Source organism: Chelonia mydas, chromosome 5 (genome assembly GCF_015237465.2).
Source record: "Chelonia mydas isolate rCheMyd1 chromosome 5, rCheMyd1.pri.v2, whole genome shotgun sequence".
NCBI classification, from domain to species: domain Eukaryota; kingdom Metazoa; phylum Chordata; order Testudines; family Cheloniidae; genus Chelonia; species Chelonia mydas.
Genome location: NC_051245.2, coordinates 20,917,674 through 20,933,698, shown reverse-complemented (window position 1 = coordinate 20,933,698; position 16,025 = coordinate 20,917,674). Strand labels below are relative to the sequence as shown.

The 16,025-nt window shown below is 42.2% G+C and overlaps 1 protein-coding gene across 14 annotated transcripts in view; it reads right to left on the bottom strand.

The window, feature by feature from the left end:
- NEDD4L (NEDD4 like E3 ubiquitin protein ligase) overlaps nt 1–16,025 on the bottom strand; it is a 364,715-nt gene that overhangs the window by 77,386 nt on the left and 271,304 nt on the right. For all 14 annotated transcript variants that reach the window (XM_037902588.2, XM_037902589.2, XM_037902590.2 and 11 more), the window contains 3 exons: nt 11,794–11,960; nt 1,190–1,322; nt 758–934 (listed from right to left, as the gene is read on the bottom strand). In XM_037902588.2, coding sequence (XP_037758516.1) covers nt 758–934; nt 1,190–1,322; nt 11,794–11,960 — 477 coding nt within the window. The remainder of the gene's footprint in view (nt 1–757; nt 935–1,189; nt 1,323–11,793; nt 11,961–16,025) is intronic.

Below are 16,025 nucleotides of genomic sequence, written 5' to 3'. Positions count from 1 at the left end.
GTAAATCTGTTCAAGTAACATTAGTATTGTTTATTATTTTTAGTACTACGTTGAGTGGTGACATTCTGACCATATCCAGCTGTACAACCAAATTCAAAGAGACACTTCAGTTGAAATTTAGCATCTGCTAAAACCTAAGATCAAGAGACGAGTTTCCATGTTTGCTTTTAAAATTTTAATACACACACCCACTCAAAACCACCACACTCTGAAATCCAAATAAACATTCCACAGTGGTGTGCAATTCATCTCAACATTGTGATATTTTGCCAGTACTTGACAACCAGACACCAAAACTGACAAGTCTATTTCTAACTGAACTGGAAAAGCGAACAGTAAAAAGTAAATAGGATTTTTTAAATATTCTGTTTTAATAATCAAAAGGTGATATTTACAAAAAACCCATACGATAAGCCAGATTTGTTTTTAAAGACACTGGAAATATTCTGGCTCCAATGAAGTCAATGGCAAAACTTCCATTAACTTCAGTGGAAGCAGGATTTTATCCACGATCTTTCACTGTTTAGAAGATACATGCATATTTAATAATAATTCTTGCTCTTGTTCAACCTCAAATATCAATTTATGGGACAAGATTGAAGTTATTAAAACGAGAATCCCAACTCTCAAGTGTAAAATAATACTTGATTCATAATACCTTCCAACTACTACCTAACAGACGGATGATTCAGACCATATCAGACTTAATAGCAACTAAGGTTAGTTCAGTAATATATATGGTGAGCACAATGCTTACAATCAAAGAACCAAATTGTTCCCCATTGAAATCAGGAGTGACCTGAAGTCTTCTGTTCAGTTCGTCAGACAGCTCCTGAGGACTGGTCCGAGAGACTGGAGAAGCCGGGGGTGGTGGCAATGACAGGCTTAAGGAATCTCCACTTATACTCGCTTCCTCTGAAATGGTTTCCCAGGGCTGACAAAAGGAAAAAGATTATGGCAAGTTAGACACGTGAATTTGCACGGCTTTGGAAAAAGCACCTCATTCAGTTTCATTCCACCTAATTATCACCAGAATTTGGCTCAGGCAGCTATCTCAAAAATTGTGTATTAACTAACTTATAATTAAAAGGAATCTGTTTGGAGGGATTTAACTTAGTTATAGGGACTCTTGTAACACTATAGAACAGTTTCTTATCGTTGAGGAAATGATTTCAAGACCTGTACATACCTCAGATGCCTCTCCACTCTCCGAAGGCTCAGGCTCCAAATCCTCACTAATGTGTCTCCGAGAACGAAACCGTCTATGGGCTGCCTCTTGGTTTATCTGTCTGATGTTGTTGTCCGAATCAGATGCAACATCACTGGACATTGTGGAAACGAGCAAGGATAGAGGGGAGAACAGGAAAACTATTAATGCTAAATTAATGCATTGTAATTCAAGATGTTCTGTCCATCTACAAGTAATGAAAAAGGCACCATAAGATTAATTCTTATATCATAACTCTGTCAAAATATATTCAAACAGATCAACCCTTAGTCCAAAGCAAATAAAATCTGAAGTCAATCACAAGACTTCTGTTTAAATTAAAAAAACAGAACAGATTTTAGTACTCATTGCAGCTACTCTGACAACATTAGATACTGAAATCCTTTATATATAAAACAGGTAGAGCAGCCCACACTTCAATACACTACCCCACCATTGTGCGTGCTCGTGATCAACCAACTAGTCCTGCCCATGCTCTGGCACCAGTTCAACACCAAGCACCCACCCCTAGGGACTCTGGCCAGCCTCCAAAAGACAATCCTAGAGTTCTTCTGGCTGGCACTGTACTAGGTCTCTGCAGGTGTCCTGAGCTTCCTCCTGGAGAGGTGGACAGGGCCTGGTCTATACCTGCAGCCAGGTACACGCCATCTGCCTTCAGCCCTGCAGATATTCTTTTATGGTGCAGGTCGTCTGGCATAGAACATGCTAGTGCACACCTTCCTCCGCCACCTCTCAGGGCTCCAATACAACTGGTAGCTCTTGTATCTCCACCCATGAGTGTTGGATCATATTAAAGTAGTTCTGTATTAAAATCACAAATGAGTTTGATTCCCCATAGTTTAAATTCCAGAGTATTACTAATTAAGAGGTCTCTTGGTTTTTGGTATTGTTTCTCTCCCTCTATGTGTGAAACTTGCAAGCTGCTAATTGCGTTAGTACATTCTAAGACAGAGTCTGTTCTCAAAGCAATTCACACAGAGAGAGACTCAAAGCAATACTCTGTAACAACAGAAACAGCACCCAGAGACTCCACGCCCTTTTGTTGTATTAACAATTGTGATTAAAATAGAGATAGAGGATGTATGTGGATGGATGCTTGGTGTGGATAACTGAATGATCAGGGAGGTGCCAGCCTAAGAATCCAGTGTCCATCGGCTGAAGAAGGCGTCAAGTGGAAATAACCAGAGGACCCCCGGAGGGCAGACTGGAATCCACCCAACAGCCTCAAGAATGGGAGAACCAAAGAACAAGATAACATCTAGCAGCACGGAGCCGTCAGGAATGTGCTATCTGCTGATTGATTCAGCAACAGCATGATGAAGCAATTCCCATAGACTGGCATAGGAAGAAATTCCTATAAAAATGGACTCTAGAAAGTGAGAACTTTGGGGTCTGATTCTGCAAACCAACTTCCAGGAGCATCAGATGTGCATCTGACGAGGCCCTGCTCCGTCCTCATGTCCAGGCCACCTGGCCAGTGGCTTGGCATGAGCAACTCTAAGGCTGGTAACTATGATAACAACCTTGCAGAACCTGTGTGTATGTGCATGAATGAATGTGTGAATAAATATGAGATTGAATGGAATGTTATAGCTATAACTAACTGCTTACTATGATTCTTTCTGTATTCACAATAAATGTGGTATTTTGCCTTTTCCCCTTTAATAAGATCCTGCTGGTTTTCAATTTATTGGTATAATATGAGGTCTCCCCCGAGACCGCTCTGAGCTGTTTATCTTATTACCACGACCTTCCCAGCATCTGGAAGCTGGTTTCAGCAACCAGATATACAGGGCCACCAGAATCAGAGAACTCCTGGACTATGATTGCAGGGACTGGGTGGACCCTGTGGCGCTCGGCCAGTGCATGGGGCTGCTCACCCTGTATATCACCCATCATTTTGAATCCATTTTGAAGCACTTGGGGGAGAGGAAGGTGATCAGGAACAGTCAACATAGATTCACCAAGGGCAAGTCACGCCTGACCAACCTGATTGCCTTGTATGACGAGACAACTGGCTCTCTAGATACGGGGAAAGCAGTGGATGTGATATATCTTGACTTTAGCAAAGCTTTTGATATGGTCTCCCACAGTATTCTTGCCAGCAAGTTAAAAAAGTATGGATTGGATAAATGGACTATAAGGTGGATAGAAAGCTGGCTAGATTTTTGGGCTCAGTGGGTAGTGATCAACGGCTCGATATCTAGTTGGCAGCTGGTATCAAGCGGAGTGCCACATCACTTTTGTTCAACATCTTTGTTAATGATCTGGATGATGGAATTCATTGCACCCTCAGCAAGTTCTCAGATGACACTATGCTGGGGGGAGAGGTAGATACCCTGGAGGGTAGAGATAAGGTCCAGAGTGACCTAGACAAATTGGAGGATTGGGCCAAAAGAAATCTGATGAGGTTCAACGAGGACAAGTGCAGAGTCCTGTACTTAGGAAGGAAGAATCCCATGCACCGCTACAGACTGGGGACTGACTGGCTAAGCAGCATTCTGCAGAAAGGACCTGGGGATTACAGTGGACGAGAAGCTGGATATGAGTCAGCAGTGTGCCCTTGTTGCCAAGAAGGCCAACGGCATATTGGGCTGTATTAGTAGGAGCATTGCCAGCAGATCGAGGGATGTGATTATTATCCTCTGTTCGGCAATGGTGAGGCCACACCTGGAGTATTGCATCCAGTTTTGGTTCCCCCAGTACGGAAGGGATGTGGACAAACTGGAGAGAGTCCAGCGGAGGGCAACAAAAATGATTAGGGGGCTGGGGCACATGACTTACAAAGAGAGGCTGAAGAGAAGAGTGAGGGGGGATTTGATAGCAGCCTTCAAGTACCTGAATGGGGGTTCCAAAGAGGATGGAGCTAGGCTGTTAGTGGTGATAGACGACAAAACAAGAAGTAATGGTCTCAAGTTGCAGTGGGGGAGGTCTAGGTCGGATATTAGGAAACGCTATTTCACTAGGAGGGCGGTGAAGCACTGGAATGGGTTACCTAAGGAGGTGGTGGAAATCTCCATCCTTAGAGGTTTTTAAGACCAGGCCTGACAAAGCCCTGGCTGGGATGATTTAGTTGGTGTTGGTCCTGCTTTGAGCAGGGGATTGGACTAGATGACCTCCTGAGGTCTCTTCCAATCCTAATATTTTATGGTTCTACCAGGTGCTGCAGGAGACGAGGGCAGCCTTGACCACCCACTTCTGTTGTTTATAACAGCGGGTCCTGCGGGTCAGTGTTCCCTGCCCACCCCTCACTCCTGGCCTTCTGGGATTTTTAATCACCCTCTGCCCCAGGCATCCCCAGCACACAACTTGAGCAGGCTCAAGGCCATCTAGCCAGTCCGTCTCCGAATTGTGTGCCTCCCATCCACTTCCTTGCCTTTGTGTCCTGTCCCAACACCAAGTGGTGGGATCTGCTACCACTTACTGGCGGGCCAGTCTGAACTCCACTCTGATTCCATGGGCTGCTGGGAATATTAGCAGGCAGCTCCTCTATGGAGCCATGAGCGTACATCAGGTACAGTTCAGAGAATCCTGACACCTGTTCTTTTTGCAGCAAAAGCGAGACCTTGGTGAACATCTACATAGAGTATGCCAGGCTGCAGCCCCTCTTCTGGCTCCTCCAGAACCTCTTATAGCGGTTTTGGCTGAGCTTTTTCCTGCACTTCCTTATTCAGGGACACCCCATTCGTGGCCCCACAAAGTCTCCTGGTGTGCTCTGCAACTGCAGGGCCTATTTCCAGTCCCTTATCTGGTCAAGTCTCCGGGAAGAATTCCCTGGGTGGCGTCCACTGACTCCTTAGAGGATCAGAGGTGCTGTCTGGGGTTCTCTGCTCAGCATCCCTTTCTGGTTCCTTGATTTTTAATTTTGGACCTCACTCCTGTTCCTGTTTTGTTCATTTGTACCTCCAAGAATTCTTTTGTAGTCTGGGTTCAGTGGTTCTGCCCCACTGGTTGAGGGGATGGGCCTTTAGCTCTAGGCACACCTGTCACATTACCTCCAGTAGGTACCCCACCACTGGACATCATTTCCTGAGGAACCATCTCAAGAGCTAAGATGCTACTTCCATCTCTATGCTTAAGTCAATCCTAGTTCTCTCTGATGAGGCTGCCAACAAAGGATGGTATTTGTTATTCAGAGATTTTTTGATATGGAAGCCTCTAGAGAAAGAACTGGCCTTGGACCACCAACTCATTTCACACAGATAGAGGACTGAATATGCTATTTCAGGAAGTTCAGGGAGCCACAATCAATACTTTGGGTTAGATTTCCTGATTTGCTCTGCCCCCTTTGCACAAAGTAGAGATTAAGTAATTTAATCACATTGTGCTCCAGCAATTTCTCCCCACCCCCAACATGCTCCCTGCACCAGGGACTGTGGAGAGGGGGACAAAGGAAACATATTTTGGCTCTGTTCCTGCTAGAGATTCCCTCATGAGGAATCATCAACGGGAAATGCAAAGTGGTTGGGAGTGAAAGCCACATGTAATTCCCCTTTTGGGGATCCCCCTGGCACGAGGGAATCCCAAGCAGGCACAGGCTCACAACAGCCAGTTCCTACACCTCTCTCCCCTTCAGGCCTGATGCATGGAGCATGTTGGGAGTAATGGGGAACTGCACTTATGTGCCCACAAGGGCGGGGGAGATACCAGCGAAAGGAGGACACTCAGGCCTAAGAATAGTAAACTACGCTTTACTGAAGGAAGAACTTACGCTCCAATCTGCGCGGGGAGCCCCTAGGACGTGCGGAGTGGCTGCAGGGGACTCTGGCCGTTCGGGACAGCTGACCAGGCAGGACTCCGCCGGGGGGGAGTCCTCTGCAGCACTATATTCTCTGCGCTTATCTCGGGGTTACATGGGGTCACAGCTGGTTACATTCTTATATGTATGATTTATGTTTATTACATAAACTAACTTGTTTGCAGGCAAAAATATGCTCATCTATGCTACAATATCTTTTGGCAGGGTCTGTCGGACAAAGTTCATTGAAACTGCCTGCATCCTCCGCTTACATCCAGTCACGTACTCAGTCCACCACTTAGCTCCTCACCAATCTTCCGCAACCTTGCCCCTACAACGTATGACCCTTGAGGCTTGAAATTGTAGCCTTCAAAGGCGATCGTGTTAAGAAAAAAAGTTTCCTCATAACTATCACTTTCAACAGATACAATTTACAGCCTCAAGGGGCACAAGTGATTCTCAGGCCACACGCCACAAACCCACATCCTAGAACACTCATCACCACATTTCCTCATTACCTGAGTAGGCTATATCTGAAATACTGACTTGCGAGTGAGATGATACACAGCCTACTAGCAATCACATGAGCCACTAGGTTTTCTACTTCTGTTTCATAGATTCAAGGCCAGAAGGGACCATTATAAAGCACAGCTTCCAGAAAGGCTTCCAGTCTTGATATGAAGCTATCAAGAGATGAAGAATCTACCATTTCCCTTGGTAGTTTGTTGCACTGATTAATCACCCATTATAAAAATCTGTGCCTAAATTTCCAATTTAAATTGATCTTCCTTCCACTACCAGCCCTTCATTCTTATTATTTGCCTTTCTCCTCTAGATTAAAAAGCACTCTAGGACTCAATATTTTCTCCCCATGCAGGCCCTTATATGCTGCAGTCAGTCAGTCAGTCAGTCAATCTTTTTGGTAAGCTAAACAAATTGGGCTCTCACTCTCAGGCATTTTCTCCAGCCCTCCAATCCTTTTTATGGCTCTTTTCTGTACTCTCTCCATTCTGCTGTGTCCTTTTTAAAACATGAACACCAGAACTGGGCACCAGAACTCATCAATGAAGTATACAAAGGTAAAACCACCTCCCTACTTCTAATTCCCCTATATATACACATCCCAGGATCACATTAGCCCTTTTTGCCATAGCATCACACAGGGAGCTTCTGATCAGTTGTTTGTCCACTACGACCACTAAATCCTTTTCAGAGTCACTGCTTTCCAGGATCCAGCCCCCCGCCCCCCCAAGTTGTGTAGGAACGAACGGTCTGCATTCCTTGCTTCTACATGTATGACTTTGCATCTGGCTGTATTAAAACACATTTTGTTTGAACGGGCCCAGCTTACCAAATGATCCAAATTGCTCTGTATGACTGCTCTGCCCTTGTCATTATTTACCACTCTGCCAACCTGTGTGTCATGCGCAAATTTTATCAGCAGTGATTTTACATTTACTTCCAGATCATTTATGAAAATGTTGGATAGCATCAGGCCTAGTACTGAGCCCTATGGAACCCCATTAGAAACATCCCCATTTGATGAGGATGATTCCCCACTGACAACTATTTTTTGAGATCTGTCAGTTAGCCAGTTCTTAATCCATTTAACATATTCTTTACTGATATTGCATTGTGCTATTTTTTTTATCAGGTTTTTGTGCAGTACTAAGTCAAATGCCTTACAAAGTCTCAATATATTACATCTACCCCGTTATCTTTATCAACCAAACTTGTACTCAGAAAATGAAATCATGTTTGTTTGACAAGTCCACAGTGATAAGACAACTGAGTACAACCCCATCATTCAGGAATTCCGAATTCCATTATATCAGTTGGTTTTAAAAGTGATGTAAAACATACAGAATAAAAAGGCACAACATCATGTTAATTATTACAACTGTTATTGTTAATAAATATACATTCTAATTAGAAGTCACTGTCTGCATAAAAATATTAGTATCCAAATCTCTAACTAAGAGGAAATCTAGAATAAACAGTAGGGTTTTAAGAAATGTAGAAAACACAGATTTACATAATTATGATAATAAATATAAATTAATATTCAAAAGATGTTACTGTAATAATTATCCCAATGCGGAAGAAGAGCAGTTACATGTCAAACAGGAAAATAAATCGAAGTGTTTGATGTCAGGAGAGATCTTACCTTACTCAACTATGCATGGCCTACCGTATTTTGTAATAATAAGAAATGTAGAATTAAAAACATGAAAGGACCTCTGCCATCAGTAGAAGATTACGTAAATTACACATCTTGGTGTATATTAGAATCTCTTAGCAAAGTGAAATAGTTTTAGCTTCATTTAAACTCAATAGGTATGCTGTAGATTTCACTTTCCTCTTTTATAATTCCTGTTGTAAGCACATTCTTATCAAATAAATAATCTAACTAGTCTGCATAGACCTCCCAATAACCTGCAATATGTCCCTAATAGCCTTATTGGTCAATTTGTGTTAACTATTATATGGGTATGATGTAGTTAGAATACTGTACTGCTGTTGACACTTTCTCCACAATACATCTATGTACCTAATATGCAAGCTTTTTATATACACACATGAAAGTACAAATAACTTATCTATAATGGCACAAAGCTAATATGGGTATCTTGACACCTAGACCACACATGAATAAAACCGAAGAGCTCTTAAACCCTCGTAAGGAGATATGTCTCTTTGTTTAGGGCATTTTCCAATAACCATATAGCTCCTCATACCTTTTGTGACCTCTCTGTTCCCCCAATATTTAATACAACTACCAAATCATTTACAGATATTCATATGTGAGGTTCAAGAAGAGCTGACAGGACATTAAAAACACTGAGAGCTTCTTACCGTAAGTCCCCTTGCCTTCAAATGTTGTAACACCATTAAGAAAAATCTATAATTTACTATCAGAATTAATCAACAGCTATTAATAAAAGCACCAGCACTGAAGCCAGTGTCTCTAAGCTTCAACTGACATCTATAAATAAGGGGAAAACTGAACATTACACAAATAAGATAATTTGAAAATTCCTACGGATTGGTGACCTACAAGGGCGCTTCCTTACTTCAGGATCTCTACAAATGTGTGTCAGGCGAGATGTCATCCTACTGAGTAAGCTGGGCTTTCGAGGTGACTGCCTGAACTTCAATTTCAGCACAGCCACTGTAATTTATCTAACCTGGCAGGCCAGAGACCACCCCTAAGGCTGGCTGCATTGTTTCCTTCTGTAAATGTCCCCAAGGCTCTTGCAACTCTAGTATGTGTCAGATTTTACCTTTCAATGTGAGCCTACCTCACACTTGTGAATGGGAGTTGCATGAGAAATATCATATGCATACAAATTATAAAGAGGAATAGTTAGCAGAGATCTAGGTTGTATGGTTACTATGTAAATATAATTAACAAATTACATAAATCTGACCCTCTGTCAGTGAGGCTCAATGAACGAGGAAGTCAGTCTGCCTTTACAAAAACTGAATTGCGAGAGAAAGGCTAGGTTAAAACAAACAAACAAAAAAAACCAAAAATCCCTCTTCTTGACCAGACATCAAGACGTAAACCAACATCCTGAAGCAGCAAAACTAATTACAACCAATTCTGTTCAGTTAAACTTGTTCATTAATTCTATTTTACAGAGATAACATGTATATGGAGGGCTCATCTAGATTACTCTCTAGTTTGTTAACATAAGTGGTCTAATTTCTACAATCTGCAGCCAGTGGAATTCTGTTTAGGTACAAGGGCCTAACTTAGGTGATCCCAAGGCAGGATAGGGTATGATATACCATGTGCCCAATCCTTCTGAATACCCTTAACATCCACTAAAGCCATTTAAGAGTTGAGGGCATTCAGCAACATACAGAAGACACTTAACACCTTGTAGAACCTGTCTCTATGGGTTTGATCCAGCATCCACTGCAGTCACTGGAAAGACATCTGTTGACTTCAGTGCATTCTGTATCAGGCCATATGTGTTTAAGGAATCCCCTGGCTTCAAACTGGGAAGGTCATGCCTGACTAATCTAATCGCCTTTTATGATGAGATTACTGGTTCTGTGGATGAAGGGAAAGCAGTGGATGTATTGTTTCTTGACTTTAGCAAAGCTTTTGACACGGTCTCCCACAGTATTCTTGTCAGCAAGTTAAGGAAGTATGGGCTGGATGAATGCACTATAAGGTGGGTAGAAAGCTGGCTAGATTGTCGGGCTCAACGGGTAGCGATCAATGGCTCCATGTCTAGTTGGCAGCCGGTGTCAAGTGGAGTGCCCCAGGGGTCGGTCCTGGGGCCGGTTTTGTTCAATATCTTCATAAATGATCTGGAGGATGGTGTGGATTGCACTCTCAGCAAATTTGCGGATGATACTAAACTGGGAGGAGTGGTAGATATGCTGGAGGGGAGGGATAGGATACAGAAGGACCTAGACAAATTGGAGGATTGGGCCAAAAGAAATCTGATGAGGTTCAATAAGGATAAGTGCAGGGTCCTGCACTTAGGATGGAAGAATCCAATGCACCACTACAGACTAGGGACCGAATGGCTAGGCAGCAGTTCTGCGGAAAAGGACCTAGGGGTGACAGTGGACGAGAAGCTGGATATGAGTCAGCAGTGTGCCCTTGTTGCCAAGAAGGCCAATGGCATTTTGGGATGTATAAGTAGGGGCATAGCGAGCAGATCGAGGGACGTGATCGTTCCCCTCTATTCGACACTGGTGAGGCCTCATCTGGAGTACTGTGTCCAGTTTTGGGCCCCACACTACAAGAAGGATGTGGATAAATTGGAGAGAGTCCAGCGAAGGGCAACAAAAATGATTAGGGGTCTAGAGCACATGACTTATGAGGAGAGGCTGAGGGAGCTGGGATTGTTTAGTCTGCAGAAGAGAAGAATGAGGGGGGATTTGATAGCTGCTTTCAACTACCTGAAAGGGGGTTCCAAAGAGGATGGCTCTAGACTGTTCTCAATGGTAGCAGATGACAGAACGAGGAGTAATGGTCTCAAGTTGCAATGGGGGAGGTTTAGATTGGATATTAGGAAAAACTTTTTCACTAAGAGGGTGGTGAAACACTGGAATGCGTTACCTAGGGAGGTGGTAGAATCTCCTTCCTTAGAGTTTTTTAAGGTCAGGCTTGACAAAGCCCTGGCTGGGATGATTTAACTGGGAATTGGTCCTGCTTCGAGCAGGGGGTTGGACTAGATGACCTTCTGGGGTCCCTTCCAACCCTGATATTCTATGATTCTATGGGACTATTTATATACAGAAAACTCTCCTTTTTTCCTGTGCCCATGTCCCTGTGGTAATGAACACCTATTCAAGTGTTTAAGATTTTGTATGTGCTTGGAGATTGCCTCATATAAAAAATTTGATTAATTCCAGATTTGTCTAAAATAGTAAAATGGTCTAGATGTGTGTTTCATTAGCTGCAACACAGGTTTTTAAAAAAGAGAATACCACTTTTTAAATGAGTACAGTTTAATCTCCAAGTGAAGGACCTCAGCCTTTAATTCTCATCTAACTAGAGTGGTTGGTTTATGAAAAAACAAACAAACAACCCACACACACAGACCAGATTATATTCCCAGATGCTTATCACAATTATCATCAAATTTACAGCTAATCTGTTATTGTAAAGAACAACGTATGAACATTTTTAGATCTTTAGGTCTTTTGTTTTAAGGTTAGTTCAGCCTAGTGCCTGGGATATCTATTGTGAATTCATAATAAATAATAATAATAATGATAATGCTTGTTTGAAAGAATCACCATCCTTACTGATAATCTTGCATGTTCCACCAATTTATTGAACTGCTCTGACACTTACATTAAACTTGGTCGGTGCCACTGAGTTGTCCTGTTGTTATGGTTGACATAGTAAGTACGGCCCAAATTGTCCACTTTTTCTTCCCATCCAGGAGGCAGTGGAGGAGGTGGTAACTCCTCTTGATGATGAGATACAGAGTCATTGGAGTCAACCACCTCCCATGCACGCTTAGGAAGAAAAAATGATAAAATTTAAGTTAAACAAAAAAAAGTTAAATTCCTGTGGATTTGGGGTATAATGTTTTCTTACATTTAAAAGTTTCTGAAGTGATGGATTAAGAATTAAAATTAAGAATAAAATTCAAATTGAATGAAACAGAACCTGTCCCACTGTTATACAACATGCAAAAAAAAAAAAAAAAGAAAAAGTATAAGCTTTTCTGATCATAGGATGTATTTAAACTATCTCAATAACACTTCAATGTTAGCAAGTACTTTGTATAATGCTAACAGTCACTGTGTTATAGTAAGTTCACTTCTCAACAGAAATTAGCCCAGTTAATTGTCCAAGGAGACGAGACGATGGGAAGTTAAAATGTATTAAAAAAATATATTGTATGCTTTGTCCTTTTCCCAACCCCCTAGTAAATTACTTTTCTTAGGACTCCATCCTAGAATCAGATCTCCTAGCACAGAGCCCTGTACTCGTGTCACCAGCTGTCAGTTTGGGTTCTTTCTAGATTGTACTTCATCCTCAGTAACAAGATTCTCTACACCAAATTCTACCCCCATTTGAACCTAAAAACCTCCTCTTACCCCTAGTCTGCAACTTTTCTCCCCAGTTGCACAAGTGCAAAGTTACGCTTGCGCTTAAGCACGCTTAACTTGCTTAAGTGCGGCCTAAGAGCACTCCATTCCCATTGACTTCCACTGGAGTTGATGATGCTCACTTTCTCATGTTCACGTTCAGAGTCCTGTAATATTAGGACCTTGTGTGAGCCAGAAGGAGATCTAGCTCATGAAGTAAAAATATATAAAATCATATTTTAGCTAGGCAGATGGGGATAGATTCACAAAAGGACTCAGGTACCTAACTGCCACTTCAGACATTTAAGTTCAACTTTTCACAGTCATGGAGGTCCTCAAAGCCCGCACTCTGCTGCCCCTGCTCTGTAGGTGCCTAAAATCCTCAGGAGTCTGAGTTTCCAGCATTAAATTCTCACCTAAGTTTCTACCAGTGAGCATGCATGTAGCTGCCTCTGTCTAGGCACCCAAGTGCCCATCTCATGCGTAAGCCACAGCAGGATCCTCAAACTAGGCATTCCTTGGCCTATCTTGCCTGCAGGGCCTGATCTGGTAGGCATGCTCTGAGCATGCCTAAACTCACACAAAATGGCTGGGGGAGTGGGAAATGGATGAGAGGGACAAGGGATTTGAACTTGGATTTCCCACTTCTCCCTTAAGCACTGAAATATGGGATATCCTGATGTGGCGCTCTCTCAGTCTCTCTTGTTGAAGCTGTTCCACTGTGTATAAATAATTAAATGTGCATTGGGCCAGAAAGAGTGAGAATGATTCTGAAGTCCAGTGGTTAGGGCACTCACCTGAGAGAAGGGAGACCCAATTTTAAATCTCTTCTCCTCACCAGGCAGAGGGGGAAATTTAAGCAAAGATAAGTCCCTTTGAAGGCCAGGATTGAGGACATACCCCTCTCCTTGGAATTTTCAACTGGCCAGCTAAGATGGCTCCCTGCTCAGCATGTTGGTTTGTGTGAATCCCAAATGCTTCACATGCATTATATAGAGTGCCTAGGTGCCTAACTGAGGGCTGCGGATTCCACTGGATGGCAAGGCACCTAAAAATTAGATGTTGCAACACTGAGCATTGCAACGTGTAAGTCCCTTTGTGGATCTAGCCCAGAATGACTCTGAATACAAAACAGGCAGAGGGAGCAAAGGCTGACTAAAATGCTGCTGTTTTTTATACATTGAAAAGTGTACTTAGCCTTATAAGTAATTCATTAACCACACAGTGAGCTGTAGCTAACGAAAGCTTATGCTCAAATAAATTTGTTAGTCTCTAAGGTGCCACAAGTACTCCTTTTCTTTTTGCGAATACATACTAACACGGCTGCTACTCTGAAACCTCTCAAATAATATGTTACTAATGGCAGTGGTGTCTTCAAATTCCAGTGCAGGTAAATAATTACTGTATTTATTCATTTTGCCTTATGTAATATTTTGAGACCTACTTTAGATTGTATAGTGATTGTTTATGACAGCTTCAATCCACTAATTGTAAATTCATCAATAAATATTTCACTCCTATAATTTTTTTTTAAAAAAAGTTAATTTTTTAAAACAGGTGCTGTGCTAATTACCAGGAAATGCAGATTTGCTTTGGAGGTCTCCCCCCGCTGAGAGACACAAATATTTTAGGATGAGATACCGCCAAAAATTTACTTTTTAGTAAAACAGAGATTACTGTCACAATATGGACATATGACAACTGCAGACTCATGGTAGAGTAAAACAACAGTTGGGCTTTAACTAGCATCCACTGTGAGATCTAACTGAAATTAGAACAAAACAGGAGCTGAGATTGTTATATAAATTTACTGCAAGGCAACTGCTGTGACTGAATGAGTTTTTACACTCTGCAAAGTCAGTCCTGCCAAGAAAGTGACAATGAAAAATGCATGAAGACAGTTGAATCAAAGTGATCCTCCTAAAGGGAGACTTATCTAATGTATTCTATTGTGTTTATGCCAAATATAAAATACTTGGATAGATTTTTCTGAAGGTTTTTAACCACTGAGTAAACTGCAGAAGAGGGAAAGTATTCAAGAGGGGATGAAAGAAAAATCATAATACAACTACTATAATTGAATAACGTAGAGTTTCAGAATCACTTGCAAGAGGTGGTGTGTTTGCAAAGGTATACAGCATCAATACCTATATCAGAAGCAAGAGGGAGATTAACTTGTTACCAAAACTTAAACATTATCATAATCATCAGTACATGTCCCTCTTGGTAGGCTGGGCAGATGCTTAGGAGGGTGGAGATCTGACTGGACACCACAACGCAGATGAAACCAAACTCTTGATCATAACCATGATAACTTCATGAAAAAAACTGACTGACTGTGAAATTCTTAACAAATATCACATCCACCATAGACTCTCCACTGCTGAGGACAGCCATACAGTCCCTGAAACCAGATAGTGAACAAACCGGCAGACAAAGGGGGCGCCATTGTAGTCCTCAACCGTGATGACTACAAAAACAAGGCCAACTGACTACTTTCTGACACCACTTATTATAAACAACTCAAAGACGACCCCACACCACAATTTACCCTGGAACTTAAGGATATGATCAAATCCTTCCCTAAACAACTCAAAGAGAAACTCTAGAATCTCATCCCCCATACAACCACCTCAGGAGCCTTCTACGTGCTTCCCAAGATACACAAACAAGAGAACCAGGCAAACTCATCATATCTGGCCACAGCATTCCCACCAAAGAAATATTGGCATTCATAGAAATCATCCTCAAACCACTCACCACACAGAGAATCAGCTTCCTCCAGGACACAAATGATTTCCTCCACAAACTCCACAAGATTAACAACCTGCCTTAGAACATCATCCTTATCACCACAGATGTCACTTCCCTATGCACCAACATTGCCTCACAATGATGGCATAAGCTGCCTGCCTCAAATGTCGACAAGACAATGGACAACCCTCAGATATCCACCCCAAACACACCACCAAACTCATCCATTTCATCCTCACCCATAACAATTTTAAATTCAACAACAAATACTTTGTTCAAACCATGGGAACAGCATGGGTAGTAGGATGGCTCCCCAATATGCCAAACTTTTCATTAGCTACCTTGAAGAAGAATTGCTTCACAAGAGCACCAGAAAACCAATGGGATACCTGAGATACACAGATCATATTTCCATCTTCTGGACAGACAGCTTAAACTCCCTCATAGATTTTCCACAACAACTAAAACCACCACCGCCCATCCATTCAACTTTCTCTAGAACATCCCCACACAAGCATCAACTTCCTGGACACCACAATCAGCTTCAGCAATGGAACCCTACAGACAACTATATACAAGAAACCCACGGATCACCATATCTACCTTCATAGATCCAGTAACCACCCCAAACACACAATCTGTTATCTACAGTCAGGCACTCAGACACCACAGAATATGCTGAGGAGAAAGTGCGGGATATATATACCTGAATACATTTAAAACAGGCTTTGC